At 37.2% G+C, this 23,490-nt stretch overlaps 1 protein-coding gene across 1 annotated transcript in view; it reads right to left on the minus strand.

Moving 5' to 3' along the window:
- Positions 1 to 1,411: 1,411 nt before the first annotated feature.
- Positions 1,412 to 23,490, minus strand: part of Lhfpl1 (LHFPL tetraspan subfamily member 1) — a 79,461-nt gene continuing 57,382 nt past the window's right edge. The window contains exon 4 of the mRNA XM_003467628.4: positions 1,412 to 4,259. Coding sequence (XP_003467676.1) covers positions 4,078 to 4,259 — 182 coding nt within the window. The 3' untranslated portion in view covers positions 1,412 to 4,077. The remainder of the gene's footprint in view (positions 4,260 to 23,490) is intronic.

The raw sequence follows: 23,490 nt of genomic DNA on the forward strand, positions 1-23,490 counted from the left end.
AAATTTTAACCTATAAAGACATGCAAATTGGACAGTCACTATCCATCCAGTGTTGTTTTAGGAAAAGTGCCATGCTAAATGGGCTCTCCTAAATATTCAGTCTACTCTGACTTAGGCCAGGTGAATGGTCTCCTACCTCTCACTGCCTCCCCAAGATGGAAGTGGTTCCAAGGTTAAAAGGACCCATGGTTAGGCATTCAGTCTGCACATAAGTGGGGAAAGCATGACAGACAGCTAGCTATGGGAAAAACAAAGATCTCCGAGTTTCTCTTTCCCCCATGCACAATAGTAACCCAAAAAGGCAAATGCAGCTTTCAAAAGTCTACTCCAGACCATAGGGGAAAAATTGGATCCGTCAGATATTTACACCAAAACAAGGCTTAGGAGAGAAGAAACCATATACCGGCAGGGAGAAATTTAAATTCAAATTGAATATAGTACTCAGTACTCTCTGAATTTAAGCCCCCAGAGGCCTTGTTTCTTCCCTGAAAATGAATACTTTTCAAATATTATCTCTTTTCTTCAGGAAAAAAAAAACAGTCGAACTAACTTCTCTCAACAACTAATTCCTAAAAGAATATAGTTGTTTTAAATTTTTCTTTCAAAGTAATCCCTTCCTTCTTAGATTATAATATTTGCACAGTTTGTTTAGGTATTTGGGCCAAGGAGCGCAGCAAAGCACATACTTTCAAGAGAATCACAAGACAATGACAGCATTAGGGCTAAGGACACTGAGTTATTTTTGTTTCACCCCCAAAACTCTCAAGCTTCATGTTTTGCCCTCTCCTGCCATGGCCTAACATCAATGGACTGTAGTGAAAGACTTCTATGTTAGCTGATTTCTGATTGGATCTGGGCACTGGAAAAATATTAGAGAATAGGAAGAAAGTGAGATGTATATTTTATTCTGATGTCCCCTTATATACTATATTTATATTGTATTTTGCTACCTAAACCCACCACTCTTTATCAGACAGCCAATCCCACACAGCTAGAGTTCCTTCTGGGTTCCAATAACACTGTTAATTCTTCTCACTACATCAGTCTTAGGTGTGATGATGGCTCCTCACTATTAAGTCTTTCCCTATTTAACTTGACATTTAGGTTCCCTTAACCTTATTCACACTACCAAAAGGGTTCTTCCATTAAGCTCATGTCAATTAAGCTCGCTGAATGTACCATCTGTTGCTTGCTATGACTTTGATGTACACACTCATTTCCATAAATACTATCCTGAAGAATTCCCCCAAAATTTCCTAACCCAAGGAAAAAAAAAAAAAAAAAAAAGAGATCGCTCAATCAAATCTAGTTTTCTGAAGAAAGTGATCTGCTTTTTCCTAAACGTATTACATATTCTCCATACGCTGTTTTCCTAAATTAAGGCTACATTACTGAGTCGAGGCAATAAAAATGAGGTTTGATCCAGTTCCATTTTTATTTCAGTTGTTCTGAGTCATCTTTTTTAGGGAAATAGAATTCTACAATTCCAATTACATTCCTTCCCTCTTACTGAGGTATGTTCAACTTGCTTTACCTTAGAAGCTTAATCCACATCCTTGAAGGAGATAACATATGACATGAATTTAATCACCAGGTTTTTTAATCTATTCTTCTTCTTGTATTCCCCACTTTGCTAATAGGAACCACCCACATACCAGAGTGGTCATCCCAAAATTGTCTATTTCTGTTACCTACACTTGTCAATTAAACATTAAATTCTATAGGACTTACCCCATATATGTATGTTGAGAGATATTCTTGGGACCAGAAATGTCTCTAATTTCATGGTTTTTTTTGGATTTTGGAATATTTCATAGAATTTACAAATTGAGCATTCTAAATCCAAAATTATAGAATCCCAAATACTCTGAAACATTTTGAGCACCAAAACAACCCTTAAATAGCTTTGGATTTTGTAGCATTTCAGATTTCAGATTTTCAGATTAGGAATGCTCAAACTGTATCCTCTTTCCAATCTATCTATCTCTCCAGTACCACAGTCACTAACTCAGTTCAGGACTTGATCTTTTCCACGTAGATAATGAAGATCTCTGGTTTTTCTCTATTCTCTTTCATTCTTGTTACTATAATCAAATTTATCTTAGGGAAAATATAACAGATATGTTTATGGCCCTTCCCTTTCAATGGCCTTTCTTTAGTATAAAGCCAATTTTTTTTTACCTTGTCTAGAATAACCACGGCGTCCCTTGTTTTTTTTTCATCTTGTATTGCCTCCTTTTTTTATACCTGTCTCTCTCTGTGCCTCTGCTTAAACTTCCCCTTGCCTACTGTACTATTTACCTTTGCTGACTATTGCTCCCTGTTCATCTCTCAGACCCATTCTAGTACCTTTTCTGGAAAAGTTTTCCATGAAACAGATCATTCCATAAATTTTATATGGCTTTTCTGAGATCTTTAGCATCTTTTATTTATTTTCTTAACACATAAGCAATATGGCCATTATTTATCTATTTGACAATACCTTATTATTGCCTTATTACAGTTATTAATAATATTTCATTAATGATCTTATTACAATTAAAATCTGTGTCCATATTCTTTAACACTAATACTTAACACAGAATACAACACATAGTAAGACACTGGAAGAAATGGATAGTTAATAAGGGGCTAAATGAATGAATGAAATATGAATGCAATGGAATATATGCTTGAACTCACTTATGTACCTAAGGTCAATATAAGAATCCTGACTCTAATGAATAGCACATCATTCATGAAGCCAGTTTTTTCCTTTTATCTTCTAGATAAGGCTGTATCCAAATCATTCAGGAAAAAATAAGGATAGAACATGAATTAGCTTTTTGAGTAACAGGCCCAAAATTGTAGATATGGTTCAATAAGATCTAACCTGAATTAACTGAGGGAAAGAGTCAATAATTTTGACCCAAGGAGACACCATATTCTACACCATATATTGGGCTTGAGTACAGACGGGATAAAGGTCAGTCTTAGGTGACATCAGGGCTGTGCTCTTTCATGTCTAGCTTAATTTAATTGGAGGAAAGATCATTTAATGAGTAGTCATTGAAACAGGTAGAGAAACTTGTATTAACACCACCAGGGGTAACTGATTACAGGGGCAACATTGCCACTAAAAATTTCCAAGTTAAATTTAATGAACTCTGATAGAAATCTCAATAAGGATGAAGTAGAAACTTTTTTTTTCATCATCACTATGAATTCGTATTCATTGAGTACTCAACAAATGTTAGTCTCCTTTTAGGAAATCTGATGAACACCATTTCTATATCAATAAGGGATTAGGAATTATTTGCTACTATATTTTGATGGTAGTTACTCAACTAGAACAGAAAATGAATACCTATGAATATCCTAAATTATAATACAGAAGTGGCCTCACACTATATGCAAGCAACCATGATTAACATTTTCCCTGCTGGGAGTTATCCTCTTGCCAAGCTTCCTCACAATCGTGAAGGAAGAAAGCTAAGAGAAGGTGTGGTCCTAAGAAAGACACAAATTATTTGAGTGAGCACGTCCAGAGATGTTTGGGGATGGGGATGGCAATAAATACTAAAGGGAGTGGTAGGATCCAGCCCTGCCCATCTCATGGCCCATGCCTGCATACTCATTCTGACTTGGCCTTTAAGCTTTAAGGTAAGAGGAAGACAGGAACTGAAGAACTCCAAAGAGATGCTTGGTTATGCAGTTACCTTTCAAGTCAGAATCTGCTCCTAATTTTATATAAGGGATCACATTTAGACTTGGGCATCCTTGGGTACTCACTAGTTGGTTAAGTATTTGACAGAATCACTGTGAGCTGAAATAAACCTTTCCTCCTTCAACTTGTGGGTGCCAGCTATTTTGTCTCAGCAGTGAAAAAAAATGTTCCAGGTGAATTTTTTTAAATATCCACTGACCCACTGGTTTATAGGAAAGTGAAAGTAATTGACAGATGAGCTAAAAGCATAAAGATACTATGCTGCACTACTGGCTGGTGGGCACCACCTGGCCTAGTCTTGTCTTAGTACCTCTTTTCAAGTTCCCTTTCCTTCCCTTTCCCACCCTCTCCAATCAATCTTCATTCAAAGCTCAAGGTTTGAGGCAGTGGTCAAGCTCCATGGCGTAAGAATTGGTGTTCTTCATGATGCTCTCCACTAACATGACAGGCTTGGGGTTTCTTCCAGCAAAGCAAGAGAGCCAAGTACAGATCAACATAGCTGCAGCTGCTCCACCTCCAGCACAGTAATAGGCCCAGCCAAGCTGACATGTACCTGCGGAAACAGGGACACAGATAATGAGGATTGGAATGTCACACATTTCTTTTCATAGCAAACTGTAGAAATGATCCCTGCAAGTATAGTTTTCACATTTTTAAGATATTCATATTTAAGATATAGTTAGGGGATGAATATGAGGTAGTGAATGCAACTGGATTTCCCATTTCCTCCATTGCAACTGCTGGTCTCTGTTTTAGCAAGAGTCTATAAGACTTTATTTTTCTGTTAAAACAGAACCTGAGGGTAATGTGGTTGGTAATAGTGTGGTAGTGCTACTGACAATAATAACAACTTGATTATGTGTCAAACATTATCTTAAACTCTTCACACATTGATCATCACAGTAACTACATGAGATAAGGATTTTTATTGTCTTTGTTTTACTAAAGATGAGGCAACTGATGCACATGCAACAAAAAAAAAATGGTAGAATTAAGATAATAAGTCTTGGTGCATGGTAACTCTACAGCTCCACACTTTTAACCAAAGTGATTTTCTTACTTACTTTGTCTAACTGCTGTGACAAAATAACCAACACCCACAAGTTAAAGGAGGAAAGGTTTATTTAACCTCAGACCTTGTAGAAGTTTCAGTCTATAGTCATCTGGCTCCAAGGCAGAGTGACATGACAGAGAAACATCACAGAGCAGAAACAGTTCACGGCATGAGAAGTAGAAGGTAGTAGCAGAAAACAGTGAGCCTGTTTTTCCCTTTTATTCCATCCAGGCTACAAGCCTTTTGGGTGGTGTCACCCACATTCAAGGTGGGGTTTCTCTGTCCAGTGAATGCATTCATCCACACCCAGAACTACATTAATTCCAATCAGTGAATCAACTGAGTACCAGATACCCTTAATTCTAGTATCACATACCCTAGATCCAGCAAGTTCCAAAAATCCCCATCTATAAGTACATGAGTTTTGGAGGATATATCTAGATAAAAGTCATAACAGTTGCAAACAATTGAACATAGGCTGCTTTCAATGAGCCATATCCTGCATCATCAGATCAAACTCACTCCGAATTAATACATGCATCTGTCCCAACTTATTGACTCAACACTCAGGAAGTTTAAATTAGAACAAAAGCCAAGATTCTAAAGGGATAATTTTAGTTTCAAGTGTGATAGGAAATATTATCTACTCTAACATATCTATTCCTTCACGTGCTATTTTACCAGAAGTGGATACCTTTGTTTGGAGTATTTGTGAATTTTAAGCATTCTTTCAAAAAATGTTAATGCCCAGAGAAAGAAAAGTCATTATTTTATGAGGTATCAAAATCAATAACTGCTAAAATAACATGCATAAACAAACAGGACTTCAGAAATTGTGGTAGGTGACCAATTACACAAAATTGCAGAAAAATTCTGAGAAAATCAAGCAGCAACTTTCACCTTGCTCACAGCTTTGCAGAAGGCTAGTCCATACTATACTCAAGTGTGGATATTAATACTGATATTTTTGACAATTTATTATTTAAAAGCTAAATCCAAATAAATAGACCATTGTTTCTGTATGTATGGTACCCAATGAAATTTAAATTTCCTAATTTTAATTGACTAGTTAATGAGTCATAGAGAGTCTAAGATGGCCTCAAGTTAGACTCTGTTGCTTTTACATTCATGTGTATCTAATTGATCTCAGATTTCTCCCTTGTCTTTCCACTACTAAGACATCACCCATACTGTCTCTCCTGCTTGAAGCCCCCTCTCTTCTATTCACCAATTCATATCTTCCACAGAATATTATTCAGAACTTGACACCTGCCAGAAACATCCTTCAATTCTTTGCAGTGGACTTGTCACCTCAACTAAACAGCTATGTAGGAATTCATCTGTGCACTGCATGCACAGGTGTATGTGTTGGACAAAAAATTGTGAGGAAGATTTGCATTTCACATATTTCTTTTTTTTTTAATTTTATTTAAGGAGAAAAGAAAAAAAAAGCAGGGAAAGGGTACAAGTTATACAGATTTACAGAAAAAAAATGAACAGTAGGAAATCACTAGTTAATGGATTACATATTGTCATCTTAGAAATAATTGTTCAAGTCACAAAATTAAAGCTTGTAAAGTGGACATTCCATCAATGATACTGCAAACAGTTCTGTTCATTGATCCAATAAAACTCTGTGATATCATTTTCTATCTTATACACTTAAATATACACGCAGTTATATAGTTTGGAGCACTTTCTTTTCCTCTCTTTTGTACCATGACTATTACACATTTTGGGTTTCATTGCTCCCACGGTTCTTATTACTTTTTTGGAAGAGAGTAAAACCAAATGTGACATAACAGAACAGAATCGGTCAAGTCAAAAGGGTGGACATAATAGATAATGTAAAAACATAATACAAGGTGATCAACAATGGTTACCATAATGCCTCCCGCTATCTCTAATAGAATTGCCTATATCGTTAGTTATAATACAATTGAACAAAACAGTAAAGAATAAAACCAACAAAACCAAAACATTGGAGACATTGTAGGTCTTCAAAAGTAGATAAAAGTCAACAAGAATGGGCGTCATAATGAATCTCATTATCTTCACAGCTGATGCCTAAACTTTCGAACCTGATACTATCCAGCAAAACAGAATAGGGGAACATCAGTTAAAAACCAGATGGTGAGAGTAATACAGGGCTTTAAATCAAGGTAATGAAAAGTCAAAGTGGGTTACTATAATATATCCTGCTATTTTTTTCCTTTAATTAAAAGGATAAAGATAAAAAAGTAAATAATGGAGTGGAGATTGAGATAAAAGAGGGCATAACAACGAAACAGCGCAGATCAAAACATAACCATTTAAGCAGAATAGTGTTTCACCACCAGATAATCCTAACCTAAAAGTAGGTTTCACATATTTCTTATCTGCCATTTCCACCTTTCAGATTGTTGGCTCAACAGCATAGGTATATTTGTTTGTTTTCTCTGTCGTGTTTCATATGCTATATCCACAACTTCAACATACATGATATAGTCTAACAGTATTTTGAAGCTGGATATTATTGCATTTTCAACTTTTTACATACCAAAATCCAGGTTAAATTTTGAATTAAATATGAAAAACTAGTTAAAATTAGTATTCTATTTGTTTCTAGACTGTGCCATGGCCTTTTTCACTGTAAGCACTATACACATTCTCTTCCCTCTGCCTGAAATGCTCATTGCATATTCTTGTGTGTATATATACTTTCCACCACTCTCTCTGTTTAGTCAAATTTCAGTGATTCTTAAGAGTTCATCTTAATCATTAATTCCTCCATGAAAACTTCCCTGACCCTCCTAAGCCAAAACCCCTCATTAGTACCATGTATCTGTGTAGTTCCATATGTCTGGACTTCTGTACTGGAAGGGATCACTCTTTCATCTCTTCCCATAACAAGTGTCAACTGTTAGTCTTTTTGAGGAGACAGCACTTTACCAAAATAATTGAATAGTCATGTATTATCCCTATGATGCTATAGTCCCCTCTAAAATCATAGTAAAATCCAGACTACAACAGTTATGAAAACAATTTAAACTTCAAGGAGACAGGGAATACTTTTAAATATTTTAAGGTAAGCCCTCTTTGCAAAAGAAATTCAAGTATTTGTACAGTGGTCTAGAAATGAAAAAATTTGGTAGACTCTTGGAAGAATATTCAGAAAAATACCAAATTGAAGTTACAAATGAAACAAAACCTTATTTTTTTCAGTACTGAGGATTGAGCCAAGAAACTTCCTAAAACATTGAGTTCCTTCCTTCCTTCCTGCTTTCCTTCCTTCCTTCCTTTCTTTCTCAGACACTTTGTCACTCAGGGTGGGTTTAAACTTCCAGTTCTCCTGCTTGTCCTCCCAGAGGGCTAGAATTACAGGTTTGTTCGACTAGTATCCCCCTTCTTATCACATTTACTAACACACACACACACACACACACACACACACACACACACACACACATATTCACGCACATCATTTTCTCACTAAAAGTAGGTTTCACAAAATGCTTTGGGGATTCGTAGAGTGAAAACTCTTAAGACTGGCAAACTTTCACCTTCTACCACCTTTAAGAGGAAGGCTGCTGCAGTGGTTATGTTTAGATGCTCAAATAAAACTCATAAAACACCCACCAAGCCCAATGCAAGACCCCCATGCCATACTTTGGGTGTGCACTCTAATCAGATGCCTGGGTCCTGGGAATTCCTAGCTCTACCCAGCTCAGTGCAAAGCCCAGGCTCCATACTTTGCAGTGTGCTCTAGCTAGCCTTGCAGGTCCCAGAGGATCCATGCTCTGTCCAACTCAGTTTCCCAGCATAATTCATTGGGGGAGTGCCCCGGCCAACCATGTGAGACCTGGAGGTTCTGAGCTCCTCCCAGCCTAGTGCAAAGCCCTGGCACCATACTTTGGCAGTGTGCCCCAGCTAGCCAAGCTGGTTCCAGAGGAGCCAAGTCCTGTCCAGCCCAGTGCAGGCTGGTTCCAGAAGAACTGAGTGCTGTCCAGCCCAGTGCAATGCCCTGGGAGTGTGCTTAAGCTGGTGTCAGGGTCCCAGAGGAGCTTAGTCCCAATCAGCCCATTGTAAGCCCCCAGTGCTATACTTTGGGAGTACACCCTCGCCAGCCCCAAAAGTCCCATGGATACCAAACCCTGCTCACCTCAGCTGATATCCCTGGCACTGTCCACTAGGGGTGCACCTTGACTAGCTGTATGGGTTCTGAAGGCTTTGAGCTCTTCCCAACCCAACATAAAACCCCAGTGCCATCTTTGCTGGTGCATCCTCAGTAGCCACATAGGTCTGAGAGGTTCTAAGCTCCTTCCATCCCAGCTAAAGGCTCTGGCACTATAATTTGTGGGTACATTTCATCTAGGCATGTGGGGCCTGGAGGATCAGAGATCTGCCTAATCCAGTGCCACATCCTGACACCATCCATCAACAGAATACTCTGGACAACCTCATAGGACTTGGAGAAGCTGAGCGCCACCCAGCCCAGCACAGTGCCCAGGAACCATCTGTGGAGTACCACATGGAAAAGTACGGGTTCGAGAAAGTCCCTATTTAAGAAAACCTCTGCTATCAGGGAAAGCCCAGTGAGCCCCAGGGAATAAGCCCCATCCATCATTTTCATGTCACCCCAGGAACCTCAGCACAAAGGAAACCAGGTTCCTGGCCCATACCTTTAAACCATGGGATAGTCAGCATGGAAGAGGCTTGGACTTAATAAACTCATCTAGAGAAACCTAGAAAAATGACAAAACAAAAGATAAAAATGCACTCTCAGACCTCAAACCCACTGAGAACAAGCCCAAGAGACACTGACATGGAAGGAACTGGAAGTTGAACAACTGAAGTAATAGCAACTGAAATGATAACTAAAGTAAAGAAACAAACCCATGCGGCTATAGAGAAATTAGATGAGAAATAATCTCTTAAGTAAAGAAAAAGAAATAACAGATATTATGAAATAAATGTTAGCATATCTACAGAAGACATAGATAGACAACAGAGCTCCTGAGGTCTGGCCATGGAGGGATTCAGGCAGCTCATTCACCTGCCCTCTTGGTAAGCCCCTGCAGTGTGGGCCTGGAGCAGAACCATTACCTGTGAGCCTACTGCCACGTGGGCTGAAAATCAAGCACCCTTCCCCCGCCTGCCCCCTCCCCCCATAGCTACTGGGGATATATGTTTAAGCATCTCTTGGGAGGATGACCATGTGCAGTATAGCAAATATGGGAGATTTCCTTCTATGTTCTGTTCTAAGGCATAGGTTGCTTTCACTGTTTTGTTATGTTTCTTTTGCTCTATTCAGTATTCTCAATTGGTTTTATAATGTTTTATTTTTGGTTTGATTTTACTATACCTAATTGACTGGACAACTATTGTGAAGTTAAGGAGATATACCATAATACATATTACTACTATCCCAGTATCCTACTGTGAAATCCTGTACCAATTTCACTGCATTGTCTCGATTGGCTTTGTTCTGTCTTGTGCTGTTGCATTTTTACTACATTCAAAATAAAAAAAAGAAGATATAGATAAAAAATAGAGGAATATAAGAAAATTATGGAAACTTTGAATGAGCAATAAGTGAAAGAAGTAGAATGCATGAAATAGATTCAAAGAGATATTCAGGAAATTAAAAATTCCATTGAAAGCTGGCAAAACTGCTTGAATGCAGCTGAGGATAGACTTCCAGAACTTGAAGACAGGATAGAAGCTAAGAATGATGAAAGGAAAGATCTCCTAACAATAACAAAGGGCTGAAAAACAATTCAATAGCAGCAAGAAGATACAAACAGAAACAATATAAGAGTAATAGTGCCAACAAAAAGGAGACAATCAATAACATAAAAAGGTTATTTGCAGAAATAATAGCAGAAAATTTTCCAAGCATGGAAAAATAATCTGACATTCAGATAAGTGAGGATATAAAACTCCAAAGACCCATAACTAAAATAAATCTACATCAAGAGATCCCAGAAATTTGGCAGAAGAAGGACACTAAAAGCTACGTAAGAAAAGAAACAGATCACCTGTGAAGGAAAGACCATCAGAATCACAGCAGACTTCTCAACACAAATCACCAAATCAAGAACAGATTAGAGTGCAGTATTTCAAGTCAGCAGAAAAAACAACTTCCAATGCTGATTGATGTATCCTGCTAAAATGCCTTTCAAATTTGATGAAAAAATAAGATTCTGTCCTGTCAAAGAACTAAAGAAATTCATGACCACCAAAATGACACTACCAAGAATACTGACAGATAGTCTAGAAAGAGATAAAAATGACCACAATTCCAAGACCAACAACAGAAAGAAATTATGAAACAGGGCAAGGGGTTAGAGAGAACCGACAAGATGAAGATGACATAACAAGGATAAGCCAATATATATCAGTTATAACCGTCAATGTAAATGTTCTAATTCACCAAACAGACAGACTGGCAGAGCAGATTCAAAAACCAAATGCAACAATATTATGTATACAAGAAACACATTTAACTCAAAAGAAAATTCATAGACTGAAAGTCAAAGAATGGAAAGCAATATTCCATGTGACAGAAACCCAGAAAAAATCAGGGGGTAGCTATTCTGTTTGCAGATAATGTGGACTTCAAACCAAGAATGATCAAAAGAAATAAAGAATGTCACTACATACTTGTCAGGGGAAAACTTCAAGAGGAAAAGACAATTATCATAAATATCTGCACTTAATACAGAGCAGAAAACTATATCAGACAAATGTGAAAAGGCATTGAAAAGTCAAATAAGCCATAGAACAACTATAACAGAGTCCTCAACACTCCATTGTCAAAAAGCAATAGATCAATTAGACGAAGAATCAACAAAAAAATAATAGAACTGAACCAAACTTGTGAACACATGGACTTAGCAGTTGTACACAGAGTTCCACACAACAACATCAAAAGACACATTCTTCTCAGCTGTACATGGGCTATTCTCTAAAATAGACCATATACTAGCCCACACAACATGCTCAGTCAGTTACAAAGCAATTAAAATTATCCCATGCATATTGTGTGACCATATCACAGTAAAATTGGAAATTAATGACAAAAGAAATCACAAAAACTCCATAAACACATGGAAATTAAATAAAAATCTCCTAAACAATCAATGAATAACAGAAGAAATTATACAATATCTACAATAGAATGAAAATACAAATATAACATATTGGAACCTGTGGGACATAATCAAAGCAGCCCTCAAAGGGAAATTCATAGTGGTGAATTCTTCCATCAGGAAAATGGAATGAACACAAATAAACAATCTAATGCTGCACCTCAAAATTCTTGAAAAAGAGCAAATCAAGCAGAGAGCACAAAGGGAAAAATTATAATATTAGAGTAAAATTAATGCAATTGAGACTAAGAAAACAACACAAGAATTGATGAATTGAAGAGTTGGTTATTTAAAAGAATAAATAAAATGATAAACTCTTAGCTATCCTTATCAAAAAGACAAAAGACAAAACTCAAATCCATGCAATAAGTTATTAAAAGGGTGAAATCACTAAAAATCCAGTGGAAATTCAGATCATCAATACCTATTTTGAAAATCTATACTCTCATAGGATGAGAAACAGAAAAAATGAACAGATTCCTGGAAACATGAATTATCAAAAGTGGATCAGAAGATATAAAAATCCTGAATAACCCAATATCATTTAATGAAATTGAAAATGTAATTAAAAATCTACCATAAAAAAAAAAAAAAAAACCTCAGGTCCTGATGGATTCACAGCTGAATTGTATAAGAAATTTATAGAAGATTTAACACAAATAATAGTGAAACTCTTTAAGGAAATTGAAATGGAAGCAATTCTCCCTAACTCATTCATGGCGCCAAGTATTACTCTGATACCAAAATCAGAGTAAGACCCAACCTAAAAAGAGAACTATAGGCCAGTCTCCCTAATGAACATAGATACAAAAACTCACAATAAAATAATAGTAAGCAGAATGAAGAAACTCAAGAATATTGCACACTAAGAAATGCAGAAATGTTTTAACATAGGCAAATCAATGTAATACATCACATTAACAAAACCAAGGACAAAAATTATTAGGAATGTTTGCAAATCAATGATTGTAATACATCACATTAACAGAACCAAAGACATGATTATCTCAATAGACACAGATAAAGCTTGTGATAAAATCTAACATATATTCATGGTAAAAACCCTAGAGAAAATCAGAATAGATGTTCTTTATCTCAATTTGATAAAATCCATTTATGAGAAACCAACAGCCAACATTGTACTAAATGGATAAAAATTGGAAATTTTCACTCTAAAATCAAAAATGAAATAAGGATGTCTTACTAGAAACACATCCATGGGGCTGGGGATTTAGCTCAGTGGCATAAGCGCCTGCCTTGCAAGCAGGCAGTCGTGAGTTCGATCCCTGGTACCGATAAAAACAAAAAAGACAAAAAAAAAAAAAAAAGAAAGAAACATCCAGGTCATCAGCAGTGTGAAAAGAAAACCTATGGATTTGGAAAGATTTTTGCCAACTCTCACTCTGACAAAGGATTTCTATCTAGAAAGTAAAAATAAGAAAGAGAGAGAGAGAGAGAGAGAGAGAGAGAGAGAGAGAGAGAGAGAGAGAGAGAGAGAAGAAAGAAAGAAAGAAAGAAAGAAAGAAAGAAAGAAAGAAAGAAAGAGAAAAGAATTAGGTCCCTCAAATTCAAAGACCCAATCCAAAAATAGGCATCTGAATTGAATGTATACTTCTCAGCTGAAGAAATACTAATAGCAAACAAATATATGAAAACATATTCAGCATCACTGGTCACTTGAGAGATGCAAATTCAACAACACTGAGATACCATCTCATTTCAGAAAAAAAAGTCATACTCAAGAAATCCAACAACAAAAAATGCTGGAGTGGCTGTGCGGAAGAAGGAACCCTTCTCCATTGTTGGTAGGAATATAGACTGCTACAATCACTGTGGAAATCAGTGCAGAGATTCCTCAAAAAACTAGGGCTATCAGTTCCATTCAATCCAGCTATTCTCCCTCCGGGTATTTTTTCAGAAGAACTGAAAACATCATACCACAACAAATTATGTGCACTCATGTTTATAGTTGCACAATTTGTAATAGTTAAGTCTTGGAAACAACCCAAATGCCTATCAACTGAGAAATGGATAAAAAAGATGTGGTAGTTTTATACAATGGAGTACTACTTGTTTATAATGAGGGGTAAGCTCAAGGCTTTTATAGCTAAATGAATGCAACTAGAGACTATACTCGTAAGTTAAATAAATCAGACAAACACCATATTGTCTGGCTAGTGTAAGAAACTGAAAGTAAGACCGGAAAGTTAAAGTAGATAGAGGAAAAGGGAAAAAAACTGCTCAAAGGAAAATCCCATTGTTTGATCCATTTTGCATGCCTTCATCTTGGAACCTAAACAATTACTTTGAAGATAATGATATGCAATATAACAACCATTGTTAAATTCCTATTACTCTGTTTTGAAATCTTGTATTACTATTAGGGTTTTTTTTTGTTGTTGTTGCTGTTGTTGTCAGTTGGCTTTTGTTGTTGTTGTTTGATTTGGTTGTTTACTTTGTTGCTTTTTAATTTTCTGTGCTTTTTTTCTCTTTAAAAAAACACACAAAGCAGTTTTAGATAGGGCTTTTTGGAGGTGGCTGAATCTAGAGTGTGTGATTGATTTATGGTTTAATGCCAGGATTCTATGTTTAAGGATATGTGACTACTAGATCAGTCCACTGATTGGATTGGCACCATCCTAATCCTGGTAGACTGTATACAATATAAGGGGTAGAAAGAAGCTTGTCTCCCTCCCTACCATGTTGATTTTGCTCTCTTTCTATGCCATGAACTGTTGTTGTATGTGCCACCATGCCCTGGAGCCAGCCGATTATAAACTGAAACTTCTACTGGCTGTGAGCTAAATAAACCATTCCCCCTTTTACTTTGGATATCAAGTATTTTATCTCAGTCATGAGAGAAAAGCAACTAAGATGGCTCCAGACTTTATTACACCAAATTTACAGACTGGGATGTGAGGCTTAGAAATAATCCTACAAACTCTCTCAGAGGCAGATAGCTTAAGGCAGGAACTCACACCAAAACTCTTTTTAGTGGGGGAAGGGATGAGATTGAGACAGGGTCTTGTTATATGGTTTGGGATGGTCTTAAGCTCACAGCATCACACAGGCTGGCCTTGAATGTGGGATGATCCTCCTGCCTCAACTTCATAAATTCTGGGATTACAGGTGTGCACTATCACATCTGGCCAGACCAAAACTCTTTCACTTCCACTCTGGTGCTCTTCCCCTCCCACACCGGTTTTCTCAAATCCCCCTGAAACATTTTTCTCCTAACAGGACCCTTGACGCATAAACTTTTCTAAGGGGCTCCTAAATCAATTTGTCTTAGAGTCACCGAAGCCTCTTCTCTAGTCTCTCAACCAAGTTTGCTCCCAAATTTCAGACAAGGCAGAAGTCAGCTCTGAGGTGAGTTTACAGTCCAGCCAGTTCTTGCTCCTCAGCACATTCATAATCTAATCTACATAAGGCATCAGAACTCTTATTCTGTTTCTTCTGAGGTCTGTCAGGTCATTCTTCACTTCAGTAGAGGTATATTTCTGTTAGGTATATATGCCCTGATATCAAGGAAAGACTTGTTTCTCTAAAAGAAAGGAATAATTGAGCAGTAGCATACCATTATCTCTAAAGTTCTAGGCAGGAAGAAAGCTCACAGAGTGGGTAGTTCCACAGTAAAGAGGTAAGAAATGCCTCTGTAAGCCTCACTGCAGTCAGAGCCAAGTACCACTGGGCTAAGAGCCAACAGCAAAGTATCCCATTGCCATCTCACATGCATCCTGAATTTCCTTTCACAGACACTTCTGTCAGGCCACTGAATAGCATCTATGCTCCAGGCTGCTGCCATACAGGAAGGGAAAGAGAAACAGAGGAAATATACCCTTTATTTACACCTTCCCACAGCTCTATGTGTTATTTGCTTGACAAAAGAGAGACATTAACATTAGCATTACAAAAAGGGAGAAAAAAAAGCAAAGCAGAGCTTTAAGAACTATTTACTTTGAGAACCACCTTGAGGACTCAGTTACACCACAGAAAGCTTGGGCACTAGTCTGATGGTCTATAGAGGATTTTTTTTATGAAAAGATGGAAAAATAGGGAACAGTACCAACAAGCTGCCATTTTTTTTCCTCTAATGACTTTTTGTGAAGTCCCACAGATCATCACCAATCTACAAATCTTATTCCTAGTAGTACAACTGATCGTTACAGTCTTCTGACAAATACTTAACTGAGTACTTACTATGTGGCAGGCACTTTGAATACACAATTTCATTTGATTCTTACAGCTGCCATAATTATTTCTATTTAGATTGGAGGGAAATGATTTTCCACTTATGATAGATTGGAAATATGTAGACGCTAACTATAAAGAGTAAATACAGCCAAATGTGGTGGCGCATACCTGTAATCACAGTACTTGAGAGGCTGACGCATGAAGATTGCCACAAGTTCAAGGTCAGCCTGAACTATATAGTGTTAAGGAAAGAGAGAGAGAGAGAGAGAGAGAGAGAGAGAGAGAGAGAGAGAGAGAAAAGAAACAAGGAAAAAAGGATGGAAGGAAGGAAAAAGGAAAGGCAAATCACTTGGCCAAGTGTCAAATTTGAGACTTGAAGTTGTGGTCTCTTTTAAAATTCAATAGTCAAAACTCAAATCTCAGTGCAACTCATTTCAATTAAGCTGGGAGAACAAAGCGAAGGGTAAAAATTAGTATACACTGTTTTATGGGAAAGTAGATCCTTTCATCCAACCATATTACCTTTATTGGCTTCATTTCCCTTTTCTTTAAGTGGAAGAAAGATTAAGTAGAAAGACATTTCAAAAAGACAATTTCAATTCAAGTTTCCATTATATTATGAATATAAGTACTTTAAATGACATGAATAAAACACTATAATCATATTCAAGGGAAAAGAAATTATTTGTAACTGGAAAAAATGAGGCTCAGTTAGGGCCTTGTGGAGAAGAGAGAATTTCACTTTGGCTTTGGTAATGGGAGGTGGACAATTCAGGTAAATGGAGTGGTCATTGTAACCAAAATTACATGAACCATGAGCAAGAAGACAGATGACATGTTTCAGAAGCAGTATATTGTTCAGAGCTGGTTCAGAAAAGCAATGGTTGACAAATTACTAAACATATCTTCTTAAGGAGAGGACATGAATCATCTCATCTTTCTCACAAACAGTGGGAAACCAAAGTGTTTCTGATGAAGAGACAATTTGATGGAATGAGGAATCCCTTGATACTATTGACATTTTAGACTAGAAAGGTCTCTGCTGTGGGGAATATGCAGGGCAGCGGATGTCCTATGCATTGTAGCACCCAGCTTTTCCCTACTAGGTGTTCACAATAACTTATCCCTCTCCTTCTTTGAATTTGAAACTCAAAAATGGATTAGAGATATAGCGAGCTCCATGGAAAAGCTCATGACATGTGCAAGACCTTGGATTCAGTTCCCAGTACTGCACAAATGTGTGTGTGTATGCATGTGTGTTTGCGTGCATACGCAAAAGAAAGAGGTATGGGGTGAGTGTTCCTTCCCACTGAGGAGTGGCTCTGCTAGACCATAGATTGGGAACACTAACTGAAAGCTCTGTGTAAAAGATTGAAAGTATGCAGAGGTTACAGATAGTGAGTGTTAACCAGAAGGCAAGGACAGGACTGCAAATTCAACAATAATACACAGCATAAGTTCCCTATAATAAAGAATGATCTGTTTTAAAATATTAGTATTGTTGAGACTGAGCAACCCTCATTTAGGCAAAACTAGGTATTTACAGTTTAAATTCTCTTGGAGATGAATTCGACCTATTTATGACTACCCAAACTGAATGGCAGGTCCTCAGTTAAGAATGGTCATGCATGATTTTTGACCTAGGAAGCAGCTCAAGACTGAAGGTTGGTCAGCTTGATCTTTCAGGTATGCTAGCCTGGAAAAGCTGGGGAAGTCTGAGGAGAGATGCTACAAGGTATCTGAAAAGAAAGCACTGAATTTTTGGAAGTGAGGCGACTATAGGCTGTGAAAAAATCTTTTAACCCTGCTGGGTATAAATTATCTGACATTTAAGGTAAAGAAAATAAGTACCTGCCTAAAAGATAGGACACTAGGAAAACATATAGTTCTGGAAATCCCTTGAAAAACAGCCAACTCACAGTTATATTGCTTGTGAGTTGAATGCACAGCTTCCAGTCCACCAAGACAGATTTGTTCAAAGACCTGTGTCCTCAGAAAATACTACAGTGAGCTAACATCGCACCTAGATGTTGTTTGTAATTCATGCATGAGTGTCTGTGAGGAAAAAGATTGTGTGGCAGCACAGGAGGAGAGAAGAGTTTCTAACTGCAAATTAGCTTTATGCAAAGTTTCTGGATGAGCCTTAAGATAAGCCTGTTTCTTTTTGTGTGCTTCTATATCATTTCTAACACCCTATCTGTGAGTCACTCTATTTCAGCCATGAATTTGCTGTGACAAGATCCCTCATAAAAGTTATTAAATCATCACTCAGCAGTTGGTCTGACATTTAATTCAAGACGTGTTGCTTTTATTCCAAGTTGCAAATCAAACTGGTTTGTAGTTTGACTCTGTTTCCTTTCATTCAGCATTAAGTTAGGTTATTACAGCTTTATTGTTTCAAGAAAAATTGCTACTGCCTGCCACTTACACTTACCACCATCCTTAGAACTCTGATCTTATGCCCTTTAGTTGTACAGTGTCTAATCAGTTGTAAATAGGATGGGGAAGGCTAGCATTAGTGCCTGCATTAGAGATAAGAGTCAGAGTATGGCAGAAAGGTTTTGAGGGGCATGTTCAGAATCTCAGTATAGAAACCAAATGTGGTCACTGGGCCTTGTGGCACATGCCTGTAATCCCAGCATTGGGAGGCTGAGGCAGTAGGATTGTCAGGAGTTTCATGGCATCCTAAGCTACATAATGAGTTAAAGACCAGCCTGAACTACATAGTGAGACCCTGTTTCAAAGAAAGAAGAAAGAAGGAAAGAACAAGAAAGGAAATAAACAAAAATTGCTAGAGAACTAAGGCAAAGGAGTCTTCCTTAGAGAAAGAGAGAAGCAATGTTGCAAAGGGAAGTCATACACTAAGAGTGATCTAAGTCTAGAATCATTTTATGGTATCCCAAGCCCTTAAAAAGTTGGAAGAAGAGATAGGAAAGCAGAGATATAGTGAGCAAGCTATGATAACTAATGCCTCCCAAACTGATTGAGATGAGATGAAATATAATGAAACTGTCCCACACATAGGAGTTTGATTTGACACAAGTGTTATCAATAGTGAAGTTCTGGGTGCTATTACTTTCAGAAAAATACTTGTGACCTAAGTTCTGTGGTAAGAAGCTCTGAATTTTGTGTGGCAAGAAGCTGTTTGAAGAATGTAAATAGTTCCAAAGTGTAGATAAGAGACAGTATTTCTCTAAAAAGATGAGATGCAAGTTCTAGGACTTCTTGGAATCAGAAGATTGGAGAAATGTTGCAGGTACAATGCAAAGAGAACAATATTGACATTTATTGTTCTTCTAATATATTTAAATAACTAGAAAGTATGAGAGATAGTGCTCTGGGCAAAATAAGGCAAGGGGTGATCCTAAGAGTGGAGGAGGAACTACAGTGAGAACCTGGTCATTGTCCTCCCAACTCAAGCATGCCCCCATTGCAAGGGCACATAACAGATATACAGTAACCCAGAGTAGCCTTCAGAGCCTTCAACATACCAGGGAAGGATGTCCATAGTGGTCCTGAGACACCCATAAATCCTTTAGAATTAAATGGAGGGAGTACAAAGAGTGGAAAGAACAGAAGGAGATTACAAAATAGAAAATGGAGTGACAGAAGCAAATTACAACACTAAGATCATGGTACCTTGGGACTATGGAGTGAGGAGTATTGAACTCTTTACCAGACATCCTCCTAAAGAGCATTTTATTTTTTTCCAAAGCAGATTCAGCTTAAGAAAGTCAACTGTTCTTCCCATTACAGAAGTACAATCGAAGTTCATAAAATTAGGTTACAAACCGTCTCCCAGACTGCTATTTGGTGCATATGGTTGGTGGAGGGTGTTGCTATTTGCTGATATGGAATATTTTTGCCATGGGGATCTGAATTTTATGTCCACAGGAGCAGTAGGAGTTTGGGCAAAACTGGCGGTCCCATCTGTTAAGAGATGATTTTAGACTTTAGTCATTAGGGCTTCCCTAGGTAGCAACACAAAAACATTTCAACACAGCCAAGCTAAATGAGCATAGAAATTTCTCTACTAGATTCCAGTAAATACAGATGAATAATCTTCAAAGATAAAGCAAAGCCAATGAATTCAAGAACAATTGCCAAAATCCTACTACCTCGACCTTGACCTCCAGTAAAATGACAGCCAACACTATAAGAACAGCTCTCTACACACACAAGGCTGGGTGTAAGTGTCACCAGCAGCCCAGATTGGAGGCCCAGAATATAGTGAATATTCCAGATGCCTGCCAGACTCTCTTGGGAAAAAACAAGAGAGAGAAAAACTCTCTGAAAGCTTCAGTTATTCAGGCGAACATATCACAGATAGTCATCACTGTTTGACCTAGTCTCATCTACAAGGGAGGCAGAACATTCTGGTTTTCTAACTTCATCTTGGTCCAACCCAATGTTCTGAGGGGTAAGAGAAGGCCAGGGTACTTAAATTCAGAGTTTCATGCAGTCAAGCACTGAGGATGACAAAGATGCCCTGATCTATTTTTTCTCTTTCATATGAACCTTTGCTGGTTTTTGTGTTCTCTCTTTCACAGTAGTCTACTCTCATGCTGTAGAGGGTACTTTTTCCTACTTTATTTGGCCCAGTCTTGCTTTAAAGAGCATGTTTCTCACTCTGCAAAGCACGTTTTTTTCTAACCCTTTTCAACTGTTGGTTACAGAGTGGACTAGTACAAACACTGTGGAAATCAGTGTGGAGATTCCTCAAAAAATTAGGATTAGAAGTCCCATTCAACCCAGGTATTCCCCTTCTGTGTATCTTCCCAGAAGGATTGAAAAACATCACACCACAGTGACATATGTGCAACCATAAGGTCCAAAATATGCAATAGTCATTGTGAAATGGGAGGAAACTGTTAAATTAAAAAGAAAAAACTAAGATAGGCGAAAAGAGAAAGGATAGAAGGGAAAAGAAAAAAATGCAAGTTAGTTATACCTTTAGTGTCACTTAGTTCACTGAATAGGAAAGGTTGTGTTAATATTGATTGAAGAAATTTTTATGCCCATATTTTGTACTTGAGTGATTAAAGATAATGATGTGTAATTTATCAACAATTGTTACTTTTTTATTATTTTGTTGTGAAAATTTGTTTTACTTTTTCTCCTTAATATTAGCAAATAAAATAAAAATAAATAAATAAATAAATAAATAATTCCTCTGAACTGATATAAACTCCTAAATTATATTTTGAGATTAAATAAACTAGTTGTATCTTCAAGTCTATATCTTTTGCTAACTTATATTATGACATTTTTGTTTTATGAGATACTGTATGGGTAGGTTATGTGCGTATTTTTGTGTTCTGGTTGAAACATCACAATTAACCTAAATAGTTTCCAAGAGATTCCCAAAAAGACCTTGTAAAAACATACCCTTTGACAAAAGCTGTTCAAAGAAAGACATGTGAATGTAAATATTAAAGGACTAAAAATAAAAAGAGTTGAAAATAGAAAATAGGAAAAAAATAAATAAATACAAAACTTCTCAAAAGTCCCTTTGTCAAGCAAACTGAGTCCTTCCACTGAAATATGTGCTTCTGAGATCACCTCATGTTTGTCACCTTGTATTTCTTTTTCACTTTATTTCTTGTTTAATCACCTTACTTTAATCATTCTGCTTATCTTTTTCTTTCAAGGGGAAAATTGTGTCTCAGGCCAATTTAAATTATGTTTCTCGGTCTTTCTCCACATTGAGCCTATGTATTCCTAACAAAAATTCCATGTCACCCTGTGTTGGTCTTCATACAGTCCATTAACTATACCAGCAGCCATCTTTCAAAGATAGAGCAAAACACAGCTAATGAAATACTGGATCTCTTTGATGCAGCAGAGGTTCTCTAGAGCACTTGGCTTCTAAGAAATTGGCCCCTCTCCTCTAACATCTGCTTAATAGCCGTCTGCTTACATCCACTTGAACTTTCTCAGCATTAAGCCAATAACTGAAATAGTAATAGCTAACATCAATCAAGTGCCTCTACATGCCAGGTGCTGGAGTGAGCTCTAAACAAGTTGTTCTCAACAAACCAGATAAGTGAAAGGGAGGCGGAGATAGAAGTAGGACAAGTAAACAGACTATTAGTGTGACAAGTATTATGATAATGAGTGCAACTAGGATATAGATGAGGGGCGCCAAATCCAGTGTAAAGGAGGCAAAGAAGGTTTTAAAGAAGAATTAGATGTTAGGCAAGGAAAGGGAGAAGAATAGTCTTGGAAAAGGGAGTAACATCTGCAAAGTTTTTGAGGAACATGGTATTTTCAGGGTTGGGCAAGAGAAATAGATTAAGAATGATGGCTATGGTCCCTATAGGCCTTGCTATAGAGTCTAGACTTGATCCTGAAGGCACTGGGGAACTACTGCTAGAAAAAAAATGCCATCAGATTTCATTCTAGAAATATCACTTTGGCTACAGAAAGGGAGGTAAACCAAGGGGGTAGAGGGTAGTATCTTTAGAAATAAGGGGAGAGAGACAACCAGGAACTGTGTTCAGTAATCCAAATGAGAATTTTTATTAAGGGGAAAAGGATAAATTTGAAAATTCTCCTTGTGTGCTTTAATATTACAAAAGTATTTAGTGCTTTTGATGATAGCATAAATTTGAACTGATGTCATTATGGTTTTGTGTTAAATAGATATGTCTCAGTAAACTATATGCTCCTTGAACACAATCCCTTGATGTCTTTGCATTTTTATAGGGTCTTATGCAGTATTTTGTACATAGCAAATATCTAGAATGTGCTAATTAAGCAGATATTAGCTGTATTTTGCATAATCCTCAAATACTTAAGAATGCTTGAAGGCCAGATCCAGCAAACTGACCTAATTTCAGGATTCAGGAGTGAGAGATGCCTCATTACAGCCATTGTTTTAGCCCCATAACATCAGTGCCAGTTTTGACCATTAGCTATTTCCATCCATGCTCCATCAGCCAACAGATATACACTGTAAGGTCATATCCTGGATCTGACATCCCAGAATAATAACAAATGCCACAAATAATGCCATCCAGTATAAGTATGCTCATATTTAATTCACATGATACTTTTTTATCCAACATCTCATTTAATCATCTTTCATCTGTTTTATGTCTTCATCAATTCCCATCCAGATTCATTTATTCTACAAGAAGGAATTGAAATATATGACCAAGATCCCTACCTAGAGGTTATGGACACTGGACTCAGGCCTTGTGTTAGCCTGAGAAGTCAGCGTAGTACTGGGAGAATTCTGGTATGAGAATTACAGTGACTGTGTTTGAAAACCATGTTCTGTCACAAACTGAAGCTCTAGGCAAAACATTCAATTAGGTACAATGAAAATGATACCACTCACTTCATGGAGTGACTGAAAGGGGCAAACAACATGACACATATAAAGCACTTAGCACAGA

This window comes from Cavia porcellus, unplaced genomic scaffold (genome assembly GCF_034190915.1).
Source record: "Cavia porcellus strain 051 isolate PalLab524CR breed Dunkin Hartley unplaced genomic scaffold, mCavPor4.1 scaffold_3, whole genome shotgun sequence".
NCBI classification, from domain to species: domain Eukaryota; kingdom Metazoa; phylum Chordata; class Mammalia; order Rodentia; family Caviidae; genus Cavia; species Cavia porcellus.